Source organism: Myxocyprinus asiaticus, chromosome 33, assembly GCF_019703515.2.
Source record: "Myxocyprinus asiaticus isolate MX2 ecotype Aquarium Trade chromosome 33, UBuf_Myxa_2, whole genome shotgun sequence".
Classification (NCBI taxonomy): domain Eukaryota; kingdom Metazoa; phylum Chordata; class Actinopteri; order Cypriniformes; family Catostomidae; genus Myxocyprinus; species Myxocyprinus asiaticus.
In genome coordinates, this window is record NC_059376.1 from 36265234 (window position 1) to 36283351 (window position 18118).

At 36.1% G+C, this 18118-nt stretch overlaps 1 protein-coding gene and 1 pseudogene across 5 annotated transcripts in view; one reads left to right on the forward strand and one right to left on the reverse strand.

The window, feature by feature from the left end:
* The window catches only part of LOC127423946 (disabled homolog 2-interacting protein-like), a 130746-nt gene extending 121249 nt beyond the window's left edge, over window positions 1–9497 (forward strand). For all 5 annotated transcript variants that reach the window (XM_051668658.1, XM_051668659.1, XM_051668662.1 and 2 more), the window contains 3 exons: window positions 1010–1212; window positions 4043–4130; window positions 5445–9497. In XM_051668658.1, the coding sequence (XP_051524618.1) occupies window positions 1010–1212; window positions 4043–4130; window positions 5445–5612 (459 nt within the window). In that variant the 3' untranslated portion in view covers window positions 5613–9497. The remainder of the gene's footprint in view (window positions 1–1009; window positions 1213–4042; window positions 4131–5444) is intronic.
* A 17-nt stretch (window positions 9498–9514) lies between these two features.
* On the reverse strand, window positions 9515–17041 carry LOC127424083 (endonuclease G, mitochondrial-like; annotated as a pseudogene).
* Window positions 17042–18118: the final 1077 nt, after the last annotated feature.

Below are 18118 nucleotides of genomic sequence, written 5' to 3' on the forward strand. Positions count from 1 at the left end.
TTACAATAAGGTTACATTTGATAACATTAAGAACATTAGTTAACATGAACTAACAATGAACAATACTCACAAAGCATTTATTAATCTTAATGTTAATTTCAACATATACTAATACAGTTTTTAAATCAAAAGTTGTATTTGTTAACATTAGTTAATGCACTATGAACTAGCAATGAACAATTGCATTTTTAATAACTACCATTAACAAAGATTAGCAAATGCTGTATACATTGTTAATTGTTTGTTCATGATACCTAATGCATTAACTAAACCTTTTTGACTTCAGCAGTCAGTGTCGGTCAATGAGAAAATCTTGATTTTTACTGTAAGCATACTTTGCAGTGAAATTTATGTGACTTTAGCAAGCTGTGACTTCCAAAAAATTTAAGGATTTTGAAAGTGCAAAAAAAAAAAAAAAAAAACGATTTTGCACTATTTCTAGGTTACTGATCAAATTGGACTTAATTTGTGACATTGATCATGTTAACTCCTTTGTACTTAAGGTCAGATTTCTTTGCTCTTTGCAACATTCTTAAATCGTGCAAGTCTTTATGATTTAAAACCTGAATAATAAGGTAATGCCAGCTTGAGTGCATACTGACATTAGAGCAAAAAGGGAACATCCCAAATACAAAGAAATTCTGGAATTCATGTACATTTTATTTAATTAATCTCTTCACTTAATTTGTTTTGCAGGTAATATCATTTGAAATTGAGAACAGAATATAGAAGCATTTTCAACAGTGGTCTCACACTGTTTACATGTACAGTACAGCTAAATTTTAAGATCCTGAACTACCCATATACAGTATATGCATTTGTAAAGTATTTTTTCACTTGCACAGTTCTGTGGTCTGCTAGATATTTTTCATACAGCTTTGCTGGATTTTCCAAGCTTAGACAGACACATATGAGATGATTACCAAGTCTATAGAACTCCCCCTTTACACAGAGCTTTGTTATTCTATAATCCTGCTATTATAGTAGTTCTTTCTCTCTCTTTCCTCAGTATCAGCAGGAGATAGCTCTCCTGCAGGAGAAGCTGCATATTTCTGCTAAGAAGCTGGAAGAGTATGAATCTCTCATGAAGAGCCAGGACAACCAGACCCAGAAGATGCTCCTGGAGTACCAGGCCCGACTGGAGGACACAGAGGAGCAATTACGCAAGCAGCAGGATGACAAAGAGCTCCAAATGAAGAGCATCATCACCAGGTGAGCAGATTTTATCCTGATATTCTCTGAAAACTGGAGAGTTTGGATTGGGATGGTGTCCTTTAGGAAAGAAAAATCATAATTGAGATGAGATCTCTTTAATATCTCAATTGTTTCTCATAGACAACAATGAGATTGAGTTTCAGAAGAGACCTCAACAATCTCTCAGCTGTGCTCAGATTTACCAAGATAGTAAAGTCTGCAATCAAAAGTCTGAAATTTCAATATGAACTCAAAAATGTATCATCAAATCCTTTCAAGGCCAAATTATTTGAGCTATGGTATCCACATTATTCTTATAGCTCTACATTCTTATTGTACTGTATGTCAACAATTGACTCATTTGGGTTTATTTTTATTTCTCCCAAGGAAGAATCATCTGAAACAAAGATGATATTTAAATGAGACATAACTAAGTCTCGTAAGCTATTAAAGAGCAACCACTGGGCAATAATACTTTCCTGTGGGGGTATAGTGGTTAAAGATCAGGGCCCGTATTCACAAAAAATCCTAAGGCTAAAAGTAGATCCTAATGTGGACATTTGAACAACTCTTAATAAAAACTAGGGGCGTGTCACTCCTAATTTTAGGACTCATAAAATTTAAATCTAAGAGTAATTCATGAAGCATTTTAGTGCTAAAAGTAGCTCCTAAACCAACAACAGCTTTAGAAGTGCTCCTGAGGACTTCTAAATCCCTAAGAGTGACTCACAAATTATCTGAAGCATGCCTGCTGTCGTCAGTCCACATTAAAAACAATGTTTTAGAATATTACTATGACATAAACCTTTAAAATGGGATCACCTGAATCACAGTTGAGTGGATGCATTTTAATAATATAACATTATAATATTATAAAACATTATAATATTGACATTGACCTTTAAAAAATGTATTGTCTGAATCGCTGTGTTTTCATTATTGCATAGTTAGTTAAAGATGCAGTTAACTCTCCAATGAACCGAAACAACCCAATTACACTTGAGATAAATTGACAACTTTGTGCTCTCTGGCCACAGGCAAGGCAAAACTGTGTAGCGTGGATGAATTGGGAATTTCTGTCATCTGTCAGCAGAATCATCTATCATATGCCTTCTCCCGACCGCACATCGTCCGATAATTCATACTAGGCCTAGGCTATATGTTTTTCTGTGGATGCGCACTTGCTTCAGAGAAAAAAAGTGGCATTCAAGACCATCGCGGGGCTACACGGTGTAGCTGATGCAGTAGACGGGATGCACACTCGTTTCATTGCACCAACACATAATGAACAAATATTCATCATCCAAAAAAACTATCTATCCATCCATCCATCAAAAGTTGCCGTTTGGATTTAAATAAGTAGATACTTAAGAAGCAATGATTGAATCATTACTGCAGTGGTTAATATGTTTCAGCTGGCAACAATTATTTTTAGCCTAACTGATGCAGTATGTAGCTTCTCATTTCTTAAACAACCATGTCAGAAGATGTATCCCATGGTCGTTGAAATGATGTTACTGTGTTTCAGAAGGGGCAAATTATTGGCCTGCATCAAGCAAAGAAAACAACTAAGGAGATGAAAGCTGAAATCACTGGATTTGGTTTAAGAACTGTCCAACGCATTATTAAAACCTGGAAGGATAGTGGTGAACCGTCAGCTTCGTGGAAGAAATGTAGTCAGAACAAAATCTTGAATGATTGTGATCGGAGATCACATCGTAAAAAATCAACAGTAGAACTCACGGCTATGTTTAATAGTGAAAGTAAGATCCTTTCCACATGCACAATGCGACGAGAATTTACAGGATTGGGACTAAACAGCTGTGTGGCCACAAGAAAGTCACTTGTTTGTGAGGCTAACCAGAAAAAAAAATTACTTCAATTTGCTAGGGAGCATAACAATTGAACTGTGGAGCAATGGAAAAAGGTCATGTGGTCTGATGGTCCAGATTTACCCTATTCAAAAGTGATAGGCACGTCAGGGTAAGAAGGGAAGTGCATGAATCGATGCACCCGTCATGCATAGTGCCCACTGTACAAGCCTCTGGAGGCAGTGTTATGATCTGGGGTTGCTTCAATTGGACATATCTAGGCTCAGAAACGTTATGCGACAATAAAATGAAATCAGCTGAATACCTGAATGTACTGAATGCCAGGTTATCCCACCAATGGATTTTTTCTTGACTGACGGCATGGGCATATTCCAGGACAACAATGCCAAGATTCATCAGGCTCAAACTGTGAAAGAGTGGTTCAGGGAGAATGAGGAATAATTTTCACACATGAATTTGCCACCACAGAGTCCTGATCTGGCAGGAACCTCATTGAAAGTCTTTGGGATGTGCTGGAGAAGACTTTATGGAGTGGTTTGACTCTCCCGTCATCAATACAAGATCTCAGCCAAAAATTAATGCAACTCTGCACCATGATCAAAGCTAAAGGTGGTCCAACGAAATATTAGAGTATGCGACTTGTTTTTTGGCCAGGCTGTGTGTGTGTGTGTGTGTGTGTGTGTGTGTGTGTGTGTGTGTGTGTGTGTGTGTGTGTGTGTGTGTATATATAAAATTATCTAAAAGAGCACGCTCATAAAATGTGACGTCATCCATAACAATGAGGTCAACTCCGCCTTACTCTTACATTCAAATTTCCTTAGTAAATCTTACTCTTAGCAGTTTTGTGAATAGCTTTTAAGCAAAAACTCTTAGTTAGGAACTCTTTGGAGAACTCCTTGTGCTAAGATAAAAGTCTTTGTGAATATGGGCCCTGGACTGGAAAACAAAATTTTGGAGATTCAAACCCCACAAGGAAAGATCCATGGCATATTACCAGTGACAATTTTATCTTTCAGGTTGATGTCAGTTGAAGAAGAACTGAAGAAAGATCATGCAGACATGCAGGCCATCGTCGACTCTAAGCAGAAAATCATCGAAGCCCAGGTCAATAAAAAAAAAACATATCACCTTTATTATTAGTTTTATTAATTTTATAGAAAAGTCAAGGTTTATTGTAATCAAATAAGTATTTCATGAGGATGCTGTCAGAGAAATTATCTTATTTCCAGTGAAAGAAAATATTTGGGAAGTTGACATGAAAAGCCAAGCAGTGTTACATGCTACACTTCATCTAAAATTATATTAAACATTTTCTAATTCTTTTCAAAGTTCTTAATCCACAGAGTTTCCACAGTCATGGAATACCTAAAATAGTGTTTTCCAGGACTGGAATAAGTACATTTCTGAGATCTGAATGTGAGAGATTTGTATTTTGAGTTCATGCATTTCTTCTTAATCTGAAATTTTAAACTTGTAATTCCATAATCTGAATCTGTACAGTTAATTTCACCTTTTAAAAAAAAAAAACCTAAATAAATATGCTGTTTAAAATAAATATGCCACAAAATCTCACATTTCTAAAAATTAATTTGAACAAATTTCAGATTCAAATACTTAAGTCATTGATCTATCTTATGGAAGAGTCATGGAAATGTATAAAATCTTAAAAATAAGGCAGAAATCAGCTATATTTTTATAGTAACTATTCATTTTTCTACTTTACCTCTGCCCCAAAATCTCTCATCAGTTTGAAAGCTAATAAATAAGTGATTAAAAATAAATAAATAATAAATAAAATAAATAGTGAGCAGTTACAGCATCTCAAAATATACTGTAAATTTTTCCCTATTCATTCATTCAAATGTTAACCTAAAATCTTGTCAGCTACCCGATTACAGGTCCGTGGCACCCTCTTGTGTTTTGTAGAAAACAACGTACATCATGAAAAAGGGCTGACATCAGATCTCGGAGTACTGTGATGAATCAGTCTCCAAGGTTATATGGTGTTAATGTATTTTACAAATGGTACAAATGTATTTGTAGTTTAATGATGAATGCCCATTTCATCAAGGGACCATCAGCTTCTCTCATAAATAATTTGATGAGCAAAAAACACCCACCCACTGAGGATTCATTTTAACACGCATAAAAATCATAAAAGAGTCACTTTACGTCATAGCTTTATTTTATAAAGACAAGGAGACATTAATGCTGTCGCCATATGAATTTGAATTCAAACCCTATGAATTTATTTGATAGATTTTGCACCGGAATTGTAATATAATTAGTCTGGAATGCTTTAGAAAGTACCAGTCACCTTGTGTCCATTGTGGAGTAGACAGAGTTTAATTAAACATTAGATATTGTACTGTTAATCACCATTTCCCATCTGACCTCTCTAATGGTCGCACCCCACAGGAAAAGAGAATCGCATCACTGGACGCAGCTAACACTCGGCTAATGAGCGCTCTGTCTCAACTTAAGGACCGTTACAGCATGCAAACGAGGAACGGCATCTCTCCCACCAACCCTTCTAAGCTGCAGATCACGGAAAATGGAGAATTCCGGAATAGCAGCAACTGCTAGCTGGATACAAACACACAGGTCCGCAGGCCTAGTGATGGACAAGGGCTATGGAGAACTCTTACAATAAGACAATATGGAAAAGTGGCACTTGAATGATTTAAGATTGACTTTACAAAGTCCTTAGTATGCGAGCGGAAATAATTCAGTATATCAAGGATATGAAACTCTTTGGCTTTGGCAAAATGTCTTGTGGAAATGAAACCAACAAGTTATACCAGTTTGTGCACTCTGTATATAAAGGTTATTAAGTCTTTTTGAGTTATTTTAGATTATTAGCCATGCCAGAATCTTATGTCCAGTCGAATATTCCCATGATGTTTCATTCATAGTCCTTGTCACAAGAGCATTTTTTATGCCATCTATAGATTTGAACTGCGCATAGACGCCATTTGGGTTCAACTTTCACAAAGTTAGCATGCTGAAAGTGGTCATTGGTATGTAATTATTTGTTTAAACGCTATTTAAGTGTTACTTTATAATTTTCCATTAGACCAGAACCACTTTTTTGGTACATTTCATGTAAACATTTCCTAAGACTTTTTTGTTGCTTTTTTCACAGCAGGGCAGCAGTAGCACACACATACACAAAAAAAATATATATAGATATTTTTTTTTATTTTTTATTATTATTATTTTTATGGTAAAGAGAGAACTTTAAACATCACATTTTGTTGCATACTTTGTATGTGGATAACATTTTAGTCTATATGGAGGTGATAAACCTCATTAATGTAAAAAAAAAAAACAATTTTTTTTTATTGGCTTTTCAGAGAAAATAGATTTTTTTCTTTTTTGTACAGTGTGTATTACCTGTGCTGAGGTCTGCTGTAATGTGTTAGAAGAATAAAAATAATAATATAAGCTCCGATTGTAAATTCAGGTGCTGCTTCTAGACCGGGCAAAGTTGAACACAAAATTTAAAGGGACAGTTCACCCAAAAATTTAAATTCTGTCATCTTTGTTTCATACAATTGAAGTAAATGGTGACCTGGACTGTCGTTCTACCTAACATCTCCTTTTGTTTTCCATGGAAGAAGGATTAAGTCACATGAGTTTGGAACAACATGAGGATAAGTAAATGATGACAGATTTATATATCTTTTTTTTCGGTTAACTATCCCTTTATCGCTCTGTGCTCATAAAAGAAAACAGTCTATCAATGCTAAGACATGGATAAAAGCAATCTTGCTGCTTGCTGTATTCACGTGGCCAGTATTAGACTCCGTATTGAGCATCATACCTACAGTACAACCAGTATCTATCCCCCACGATATCTTGTATTCCACTATATGCACTTTCTATAGCATTAGAATGGACCCTTTAACCAAAACCTGCTTCTGCGGACTTGTTATAAAGGCTATTCAGAGCAGCAAGTATAAAGCATAAAACATTCAGCACTTCTACTGGATGAAAATGGTTTGAGATGATGTGTGAAGTGTGTCATGGGCAGATGATGCCATTGCATTGGCTGTGAAGTATATTGATTTACTTAGGTTGTGGTGTTTCCCTGTTTTTTACAAAAAATGCAGTTTCACTTAAAATCTGTGCAGCATGGCATTAGTGGCATCAATTCTACAGACAGACCCTGCAAAGGTTCACTATAATATTACTAGTATTAAACTAGCCTGTTCTTGGTCGAGTTTTAGCTTAAAAGGATAGTACACCTAAAAATGAAAATTCTGTCATCATTTAATCACCCTCATGTTGTTCCAAACACATATGAATTTCTTTATTCCGTTGAACACAAAAGGAGATGTTAGGCAGAACGTTAGCCTCAGTCACCATTTACTTTAAGTGCATCTTTCCAGTAAAAGTGAATGGTGACTGAGGCTAAAGAAAGAAAGTCATGCAGATTTAGAGCAACATGTCGGTGATTGAGGCCATGTTAAGACTATTACTGTTTTGTTTTTTGTTTAAAAACGCATGAATTTTGTTGTGTTTTGACCTTCCATCCACACTGAGACGTCATTTTTGTCCAGCGAAAACTGAGCTTTTCGAAAACACTCTCCCAAGTTAATAGATTTGAAAACGCTACCTTCAAGTTGTAGTGTGGACAGGGAAAACATAGATATTCAAAAACTATGACATATTTTTTGCTATGTTATGCAGTCATGTGATCCATTCAACCCAAAACAATCAAGATAGCAGCCCATGTTGTAGCGGCGTTCTTGTGCCTGCTATCCACTTTGATAGCATTGTTAATGATAAATGTTTCTTTGTATAACATTCACATTGCATTCCTTCAAAGGTGACGGAAAGATTATGCGGAATTGCTGTCCGGCAATTCCGCATAACACGAGAACAATTGCTTTTCAGACTGTACATGAAAATGACGCAGGGCCAGGCTTCTTATGTTTTTTGCTGCATGCGCAGTAAGGGGATTTAAGAGTTTTCATATGTTTCAGTGTGGATGAGCAACTTTCGGAAAACGTTTGAAAACAGAAGTGTGGACAGCGAGCATTTCGAAAATATAAAACGCCGTTTTCAAATATATCAGGATTCATGTGGATGTAGCTTGAATGATTTTTGGGTGAACTATCCCTTTAAATGAATTGTTATTCATATGAGGTTAGCTGAGAGTAGATTTTAAAACCACCGGTTTCATTGTCAGTTTTTCTTTTTATATACATTTTTCCAGGATGAAATACCTTTATTTGGGGCCAACAAATGGAATCATTTTGAACAGTTGCTAGGCCAAACCACTTTCTGCTATATCTCATATTGAACATCTCCAATTCTCAGAATTTTACTTATCTTTTTTAATATCGTACAAACTCGAAAGTGTGCTCTGTTTGTTTTTTGTATGGAATTATTATTATTATTTTTTTTTTTATGTTTTAAATTATGTTCAGCTCCTTAATTTATTTAAATATATGTTGTCACAACCCCAAGGTTAAGACTACTTATTGATGTTTGCTGGAGATTTCCGAAATTAGCTCAGAAAAAGACATACAATTTCTTAAAGACTCATATCTTTGCTAATATTCTTAAAGGCACACTCAGCTATTTCTGTTGCACTGGTTGAAATGGCAGGTCTTATACTGACATCTTGCGGTGTGGACGCAGCATCACACCCAATAATTATGTTAACAATGCCATGGTAGAAATGCGGTTAGGGGTTTTTTTTAGGGGATTTACCAAGATAAAAATTAATAGTATTTGGCAGGTCATGTAGCACAAATTAATGTAAAATGAAAAGTATTAGGCTACGGGCAAAACTGGAGTCTTCATCTCATGTGAATGAGATCATTTAATAAAATAATTCTGAGTGCACCTTTAAGATATAGAGTAATTTAGTAAATGAAACATGTCATATTAACATTTTGAATAGTACTGGCAATAGTACTGCACATTAAAACACTTTCCTCCTCCATGTTTTTCCTCCATTCAAACATGAAAGTCATAGAGCTGCTCTTTTGTAAAACTTTAAAAGCAGACAACATATATATATATATATATATTCACATAGGGCATGAATTTATGTCAATAACAAAACAAGAAGTAAAAATTTCATCATCTTTTGTTTGTTTCAGTAACACTGACTGGTTCACTACATGTACATTCATGAACAGAAGACATACCAATATATGACAAGTCATTACTTGTGTTGAAGAAAATGTTCTGTGCAATTTATGTACAATTGCCTCTAAAATTATTAAAGATTTATTTAGCTTTTTCCAGGTTTGAATTCATTTGTTAGTTTGCTGTACAGTCCAAGAAAAATACTGTTGTTGAGAACAAGATATATTGTTTCACTTGTGTAAAGTTAAATAAATGCTATGGACAGACTGTATATATATATCCAGGACATGTAGAATGCCATTGTCAATATGGGTGCACTAAAATGAGTGCCATACAAAATAAAAGCAAAATATTTGTCCACAAGTGTTTCTCCTTACTATCTAGTGGTTGTCAAGCAGCATTGCACATTGTATTTCATTGCTCTCTGACCTAGGCTTATCTCTTTACATATAATATCACACCCAATCATGAGTTTTCCTTTCCCCCTCAGTAGTAATAATTGTAAACTCATCATGTTCCTGCAGTAATAGCTTTCAGACTGATTGTCCTCTTCATGATGTTCAATAGCGGTATGGCGCCCTGGGCGAAACCCACTTCAACATGCCCCAAAAGTTGTTGGGGGGGGGGGGGGGGGGTTGTTGGCTTTCCCAGAATCACTACCTTAAAGAAGTATGTTGGCACAGCGACATGGTTCTTTCCCAAAACCTGATACTTCACGTATATTTTGCCATCAGGCTCCTGTCTGTAGGTGCAGGGTGGGGAAAAAATAGGTTTAGATTTTCAATCAAGCACTCTAAAATATCTTAAGACATGTGGCCCAAAGTTTCCCTTTAATGACATGACATAGAGGCAGTGCATTTGAGAATTTATTTAGAAGCTTTCCGGGGTAAGTAGAGTGATCCAGTGCACACAAATACATTCTGGTAATACTTGGTAAGAGAGCAACAATATTTTTCCAAGTTATTCCATGTATTCTGGTTTAGATGAGGATTCTGTGGGGAAAGATGTCCAGAGTAATACAATTTAGTATTCTCTTTGATTTACCCAGCAAACTGGAATACATGTCAGGACTCAACAATGATAATGGGCCAGTATGACAATCAGGGGCGTAGCAGCTGCAGGGGACGTGGTGGACACATCCCACACTCTTTAAAAAGGTGATTTTTGTCCCTCGCACTTTTCCAAGCTAAACCTATACCGAGTCCAAATGGTGGATTTGTATACAGTATTCTTTGCGTTTTGTTACTTTGGGCTGATTGAGCGACCATCCAGCCAATCACAGGTGAGTTTCATGAGCTGAAACAACCCTTACGTAATAGGCCGTCAGTCAGAGAGTCTAATTAACGTGGCTCCATTCATTTCTACAAAGTTGCTTTCAACAATGCCCATTTATCCATGTTTTTATCGGCATTAATGTTGATCTAAATTAACAATCTAGACATGAGGTACACACAAATGAGAGTTATTTTTCGGCATATTGTTCTTGATTGGCAACATTACGTGGATTAAAATTTTCTTTTGATCATTGATTCAGTGACTAACTAATTTCACACAAGACACTAATTTGTCACCACCTTCTAGAGGTCTGCAACCCGACCCAGGCCTGACAGGACCCGAGAATTCGACAGGTTTTGGGCCGGTTTCAGGTTAGTTTTTCAAGTAGGACTTCAGGTTCGGGTTTGTAATTAATTAAAAAATAAACAGGCATACCAAACTTGTTTTATGCAAGCGCTCTCACTCACAGACACGCGCGAACGGATGAGTTAGCGGCCGTTTACACCAAATGTGTTTTTACGCACGTCTGTTCTGTTTTCCCATGCTGGACAAATGTCTTTGACATTTGCACCAGGTCTCGCATTTTCTTTAGCATCTTGTGCAGGACCGGCATATTTTAAACACCATGCCAAGTTGAAAAGAATTTCAAATTGTCAGAAACGCATGCTGAGACACCTAGGCTCTGTTTCATTCTTTGTGCTGTGTCTAGATTGTTTTTAGCGCAGTTGTCACAAAGATTCAACATTCTAAACAAGTTCAGACTGCACAGAGAGGACTGTTGCATTGTTTCATATTATTCCAAATTGTTCTGCACCAGGTGAAATTTCAGCGCATAAACGGTAAGACAGTGCTTTTTTTCCCCTGCTGTGCCTTGTTAAAACTGTGTATGTTTACTGTTTCAGTACTCTTTAGAATGTTGCCTATGCGCTTACATAAAATACAGCCTATGTGTGATCACATTCATAAAGTTTCTCCCGGTATCACCACCCCACACTAGGTCTGTGTCCCATCTTGGCCACCCAGGTAAGAATGTCCTGGATACGCCACTGAGTACGCAATTTCGAGGTCAGGTTCGGGCTTAAAATCCGACGGTATCATTCGGGCCTGGTAGGGTCGGGCCACACGGTCTCGGGTACAGGTCAGGTTCGGGTTTCGTTTTAAGGCCCCTGCAGACCTCTATCACCTTCTGGCATCACCAGAAATGGTCACTAATCATTAAATGGATCTGAACTAATTTTGTTGAACATAGTCAAAACACTCGAGCCACTTGGATACATTTAAATCCCACAATGCACAAGCACAGAGTAAAAAATAAAATTGTGCACAATTGTCATTATTGTAATTGATTAAATTATTTATTAAGGACCAGCTTGTGCTCAGTCTTTTATTGTCATGTGTGAAACAGAAGCAAGTGCTCCACAAGATGCCCTTTATTTTTGCAGCTAATTTTGCTAAATTATGCAATTATTTTGCAATACTTGAATTTTTTAAATATTACAAATTTTAAAAGTAAATAATATATATAATATATATTTATATAATACTCATATCATACTTATATATTAATATATACTGTAATTATTAATACTGCACTGTAAGTGTTAGGTCTGTGCGAGCCACCTACTGACAGCTGTGTCCCCCCCACTTTTAAAATGACTGCTACGCCCCTGATGACAATGATTCGGCCAGTGGACAGAACCGTCACTTGCCCTATCAATACAAATGCTTAAATAAGTAGCTGAAAAATTTAATTTTTTATTTTTATTGTGGGGCCAGTACTGAACAACAGCAGAAAAATAGGGAGGAGGTCGCTATTTTTTTTTTTTAATGGGGCACATGCCCCCATACATTTCTGCTGTACCCCAGTAAAAATGTTGTTACAAATCCTCATCTGATGAGGGTGTTTAAGGTATACTGACATGAGAAACATTTCCGCTGAGAATATTTCATTTTAGCAATCATTCCGGTGCTCAATATTTTCTGTCAGCTGTTTAGAATCAGAACTAGATGCGTGATTCACGAATGAATCACTTTTTGGAATCACGTCTTTTCAAGATAAGTTAATGTTGCAGGGGAATCAACACTCTTTTTAAAGGGACAGGAGACCCAGATAATTTCTGCTGTGTTAAATTTTAGTGAGAAATTGTTTCTGACATGAAAGATTACTGAATACTGACCAGAGAATCATTTTCCCTCACAATATTAAATTTTTAGCAATCATGACATGTGTCTTGTACTTTCTGTCAGCTGTTAAGAATCAGAGCTAGCGATTCGCAAATACATTGGAGTGAGTTGCTTATGAATTGGACACGAGTTAGCTAAATGCTCTGAATTGGTTCGCAATTCATTCAGAACCTTAAGGAAGGCTCAGTCACAGAGTGAACTGTTTTGAACAGTTTCTCACTCCGATAAACAGTAATCATTTAGAATAGCGCTGGATAAAGTGGAATATCTACCTACAATCCACTGAAACAAAACCCACACAATCTGCATAATCCTATCGTTTGCCAGCAATGAAAAAGGTTGTCATTAAAGGAATAGTTCATCCAAAAATTCTCTCACAATGTCAATGTCACTTTATTTATAAAGCACAACTAAAACAACAGCTGTTGACCAGTGTGCTGTACATAATAAAATAAAAGTTATAACTCATCAAAAATTGATAAATAAAATAAACAAAATAAACAATCCACAGCAATACACCTCTAGGGCATAGAAAAAATGGCAAAAAAAAAAAAAAAAAAAGAAACAACACCTCATTGATTAAAAGCTTTCACAAACAAATATGTTTTAAGTTGTGATTTAAAATTGGATATGGTCGATGCGGTTCTGAAAAATGTACTCACCATTTACTCATCCTCATGCAAGGGCGTAGATTTGGCTTGAAAATTGGGGGAGTTGCAGCGTGAAGCATCTACATGTTTCCATTGATCGTGGTATAAATATTGGAGGGGGGGGGTGTATCTCCCCCCCAACCCCCTAGCAACTACGCCACTGCCCTCATGCCATCCCAGATGTGTATGACTTTCTTCTGCAGATCACAAACAAAGATTTTTTAGAAGAATACCTCAGCTCTGTAGGTCCATACAATGCAGCTGCAAACTTTGAAGCTCCTAAAAGCGCATAAAGCCACATGACTCCAGTGGTTAAATCCATGTCTTCAGAAGTGATATGATGTGTGGGTGAGAAACGGATCAATATTTGAGTCCTTTTTTTTTTTTACTATAAACTGTCCTCAATGCCTAGTAGGTGGCGATATGCACAAAGAATGTGAGTCGCCAAAAACAAAAGAAGAATGTGAAAGTGAAAGTGGAGATTTATAGTAAAAAATGACTTAAAATTTGATCTGTTTCTCACCCACACCTATCATTTTGCTTCTGAAAACATGGATTTAACTACTGGAGTCATATGGATTAATTTTAAGCTGCTTTTATGCACTTTTTGGAGCTTTAAAGTTTTGGTACCCATTCACTTGCACTGTATGGACCTACAGAGCTGACATAGTTTATTCTTCTAAAAATCTTCATTTGTGTTCAGCAGAAGAAATAAAATCAAACACATCTGGGATGACATGGGTGAGTAAATGAAGAGACTTTTAATTTTTATCCCTTTAAATTAAAAACCTGCACGTGCAGTTTATGAAGGACTCCATGCGTCAGGTAAAGATATTTTCAACCAAATGAGTATCGAAACACTAGCAATCCACGAAAGCCCAGTTTTTGTAGCAACTACAAATTAATTAAGGTAGCATTTTATTCATAAAAGTTCAGATTTATACTTGATAAAGCTGGCTGCTATGATTTGGTTGGATAGTTTGAAGTAAGGATGCGAGCTCGAACCCACTGCCCTTATAATCCGCATTGCTCAATCTGTGGTAAACATGGACCAAGTCGTTCCCTTTAAAATCGCATAACTTTTGGTCCGATGTCCTGATTAGAGTCTCAGCGTTGAGCTGCTCGATCACCCAAGCCGCAGTCCTATTTCTAGGGTCTTGATATTAGACAGTGAAGGGAAGCCTTACTTCATCGCAGCTGTAGGTTTGTTTACAGCGACCTGTCCCGGCTGATAAGGCATGCTCTCTGACGCCGCATCCACGCTGGGTATGATCGGTATGTGGTCGAGGAGTCCACCGTTACTCGTATCCCGGGGTTTATTAAGGCGATCACCAGCTCCGGTGTTACGGTTCAACTGGTTTTCATGTTAACTGGTAACCTCCTGTTTTACACCAGATGTGAATGACCGGCCACAGTTTCGTTGATTCCGAAAATAATGCTTTGTTCTGACTCAATATTTTGCTCTCCATTAAGTCTTACTAGGCTACATGATGCTGGCATCATTGTACAGATTAATAAAGTGGTATTATTAGATCAAACGGCAATTTGCAAGCGTGATATATTATTAGCCTACATGAATTTTCGAAATTTTGCGTGGCCTATAGGCCACCTTTATAATAATTATTTGTCATTTTTCGGGCGACAAGTCTTCTTTTTTCCACAATGTATATTTGCTTGTTGTAGCTAATTATTACTGTAGACTACCTCCTGCACTTCATTCTCAACATCTGTAATTTTGTGTATTTGTGAACAGGATGTCTTATTATAGGCCTATTTGACAGGTGATGGAGTGGGATTGGAGAAATGGAAATGCTTATACCCTGACTTTCAGAAAGAAAGAAAGAAAGAATAAATGCTCCTCCGGGCAAATCTTGCCATTTCGCTTCTATTCATTATTAACGATCTATATACTTCTATTATATTAACGATCACGTTCACTGATCGGTACGATCGGGACCACCGATGTGTACCGTACAGTCTGACATAATGTCACAGTGTGCCATGGCGATCTCAATGTGTTCATATCGTACAGTCTGACAAGTAACAATCTTAAAGGACTGTAAAAATCCTACAGTGTATAGCAGGCTAGTTACACTACACAATAACCTATTGCATACCAACATGACAAACCATTTCATCAAATGCTGAAATTACAGTGAAGTAAACTCGTTGACAATGGGCAACAATGGCTAATTTTGGCTACTTATTTTTCTGATCTTATGTTGATGATCTACATTAATGTCACTATTTTATGGGGTTATTTTTGTTTCATATTAACATACAAATGGAAAGAGATTTACAAATAAAAAGTTGGTTCACAAATAAACTGAATCAGATCCAAGAATTCACAAATAAAAAGAATGAGATTTATAAATATATGTTAGGAGTTTCATAAAAATAAAGTGAATTTACAAATAAATAAAATTAGATTTTCAAATAAAAAAATTATTTACAAATATATTTTTTAACTCACAAACACAACTCTGTCCAGCATTCATTTGTGCATCAGGTGCATTTATTTGTGGATCGCTGCCTGTGCATTTGCGGATTGCTGCATGTATTTGTCGATTTTGAAACAAATCTATCATCAAGATGTACACACAAATCTACAAATAGGTGGACTCCACCCATCGCCTACTCAAGCCAATCAGATAATGGCCACATTACTCGGACCATCATAGCACGTTCTATCTTCAACCAATCACACTTCGTTTTACTTTCAGGACGGGACCAGAGTCACAGAGCTCTCATAAGCATGGAATCAAGCACATGCAGATAAGCTACAAGGCCGCAAACTTTTTAAGAAATGGACTTTATCAGAGGAATACTGTGATGCACAGGAAGCAATCCACAAATAAATGTGTGCGTTTCACAAATGAACGCTGTACATATTTGTGTTTGTGAGTTAAAAATATATATATATATATATTTGTAAATAAAAAAATGTATTTGCAAATCTAATTTTATTTATTTGTGAATTCACTTTATTTTTGTGAAACTCCTTATATTCATTTGTGGATCTCATTCAATTTATTTGTGAACCAACTTTCTATTTGTGAATCTCTTATCATTTGTATGTTAATATGAAACAAATCCATCTCCATACTATTTAGACCTAAGCCTACTGAGCATATGTCCACACTAATAACAAACATACTCAGTATGGCTTTATTAATGTTGGAAGTTTGTTCATTCAATTACTGATTGATTTTATAAAATCGCATAATATTTGGGTGCAGCGTTTGGACGAGAAAATGACGTTCAGATTTCAAACAATGTCGGACAAGACCATTAGCTTGTAAACTGAGGCACAAGTTAACATGGAAAAACTTCTGGATTATATGCACCATTTCACACCGAACACACACTCATGTGAATACACAGATGCCCCCTTTAAATCGTAGCTATTAAGTAGCTCAAATGGACAGGGCGCTATAGTGCTGTGCTGATCATATTATTGATGGCCGAGTCCGAGTCTCCTACCTTGGTTATTTTATTTTATTTTTAATCTTGCGTACTACTGCCGTTTGATCTAATAATACCACTTATTTTAATCTGTACAATGATGCCAGCATCATGTAGTAAGTGTAGATTTAATGGAGAGCAAAATATTGAGTCAGAAGCATGACTTTAGGAATCGATGAATCTGCGGCCGGTCGTTCGCATCTGGTGTAAAACCAGAAGGTCACCAATTAACATAAAAACCAGTTGAACCGTAACACCTGTCAAGGTGGCGTCGATGCCTGCTGTCAATGACACGCCAGAGAAAACCCACCGCGAGCAGTAAACACGATGCATCGTTCACGCTTTATAAATAAATTAAGATTATGTATCTGAAAATGTATATATAATAAATAAAAGTATCTACAACTAAAGGTGGACGTGCTGATATTTTGCCCACTGTGTTTACAAAATTCACGTGGGTCAGTCCCACCTGTCAGGACATGTAGTCGCAGGTTTATGACGTCAAACACTTCCTTATAAAGACAGAACGCCGTTGTCCCTGGTTCTAACTTAAAATAATAATAATAATAATAATAATAATAAAGATATTATATAAAAATAATAATAATAATTAAGTTATTAAACTAAATTCAATTAAAATCTGTAATTTCATTAAGAAATATTCCAGGTGTTTCTTAATTTTTTCCTTTCTCTAATCAAAACAAAACATGTTTTCTTGTTAATATTGTTTTAATTGGTCATTAAAACAATATGGTTAGTCTTTTGTAATATCCCTTTAACTAACAGGAGCCAGTTCCTTATTGGCATCATCCTCCAGGAAGTGACATAATTTTGGTGGGAAAACGTCAGCACAAACATCAGTAAGTATGGATCTTATAAATTCTGAGATGTTTTGTGGCATTAGTTGGCTTGTCTCACTCTAAATCATATCATCCTGTAGATAAAATTACAGAAATTGGCACGATAATATAAAAATCTCAAGAGATTGTTAAAAACTTTTCAAAATTAACATCAAGTTGAAAAGATACTGCATAACACTACATCTGCAGTAACCCCAATTTAAATTTAGAGTGTTAATTGCGTGACACTTCAAATTCATAGCTTGCTGACTGTAAAATGAATTAGCAGCAAATATAGCATGCACACCGTACATAGCCTATATAAATACATTACATATATGCAACTCTTGTTATCAGTCTTATTCCTATTGTTGGACACAAATATTGTTAGACTAGATGTCACTTTTCACATTGTGTTCTTTCTTATATTGTAGCATGCAGTCTATTTCTATGGATAGTTTATATTTAAGACATGCTTGAAGTAGAAGCTTATTTATTTGTTTCCAGACAGCAAAAGTCTCCACCTGGCATAAGAGTGTTATTAAGGGTTTATATATTTTTATCAGTGCAG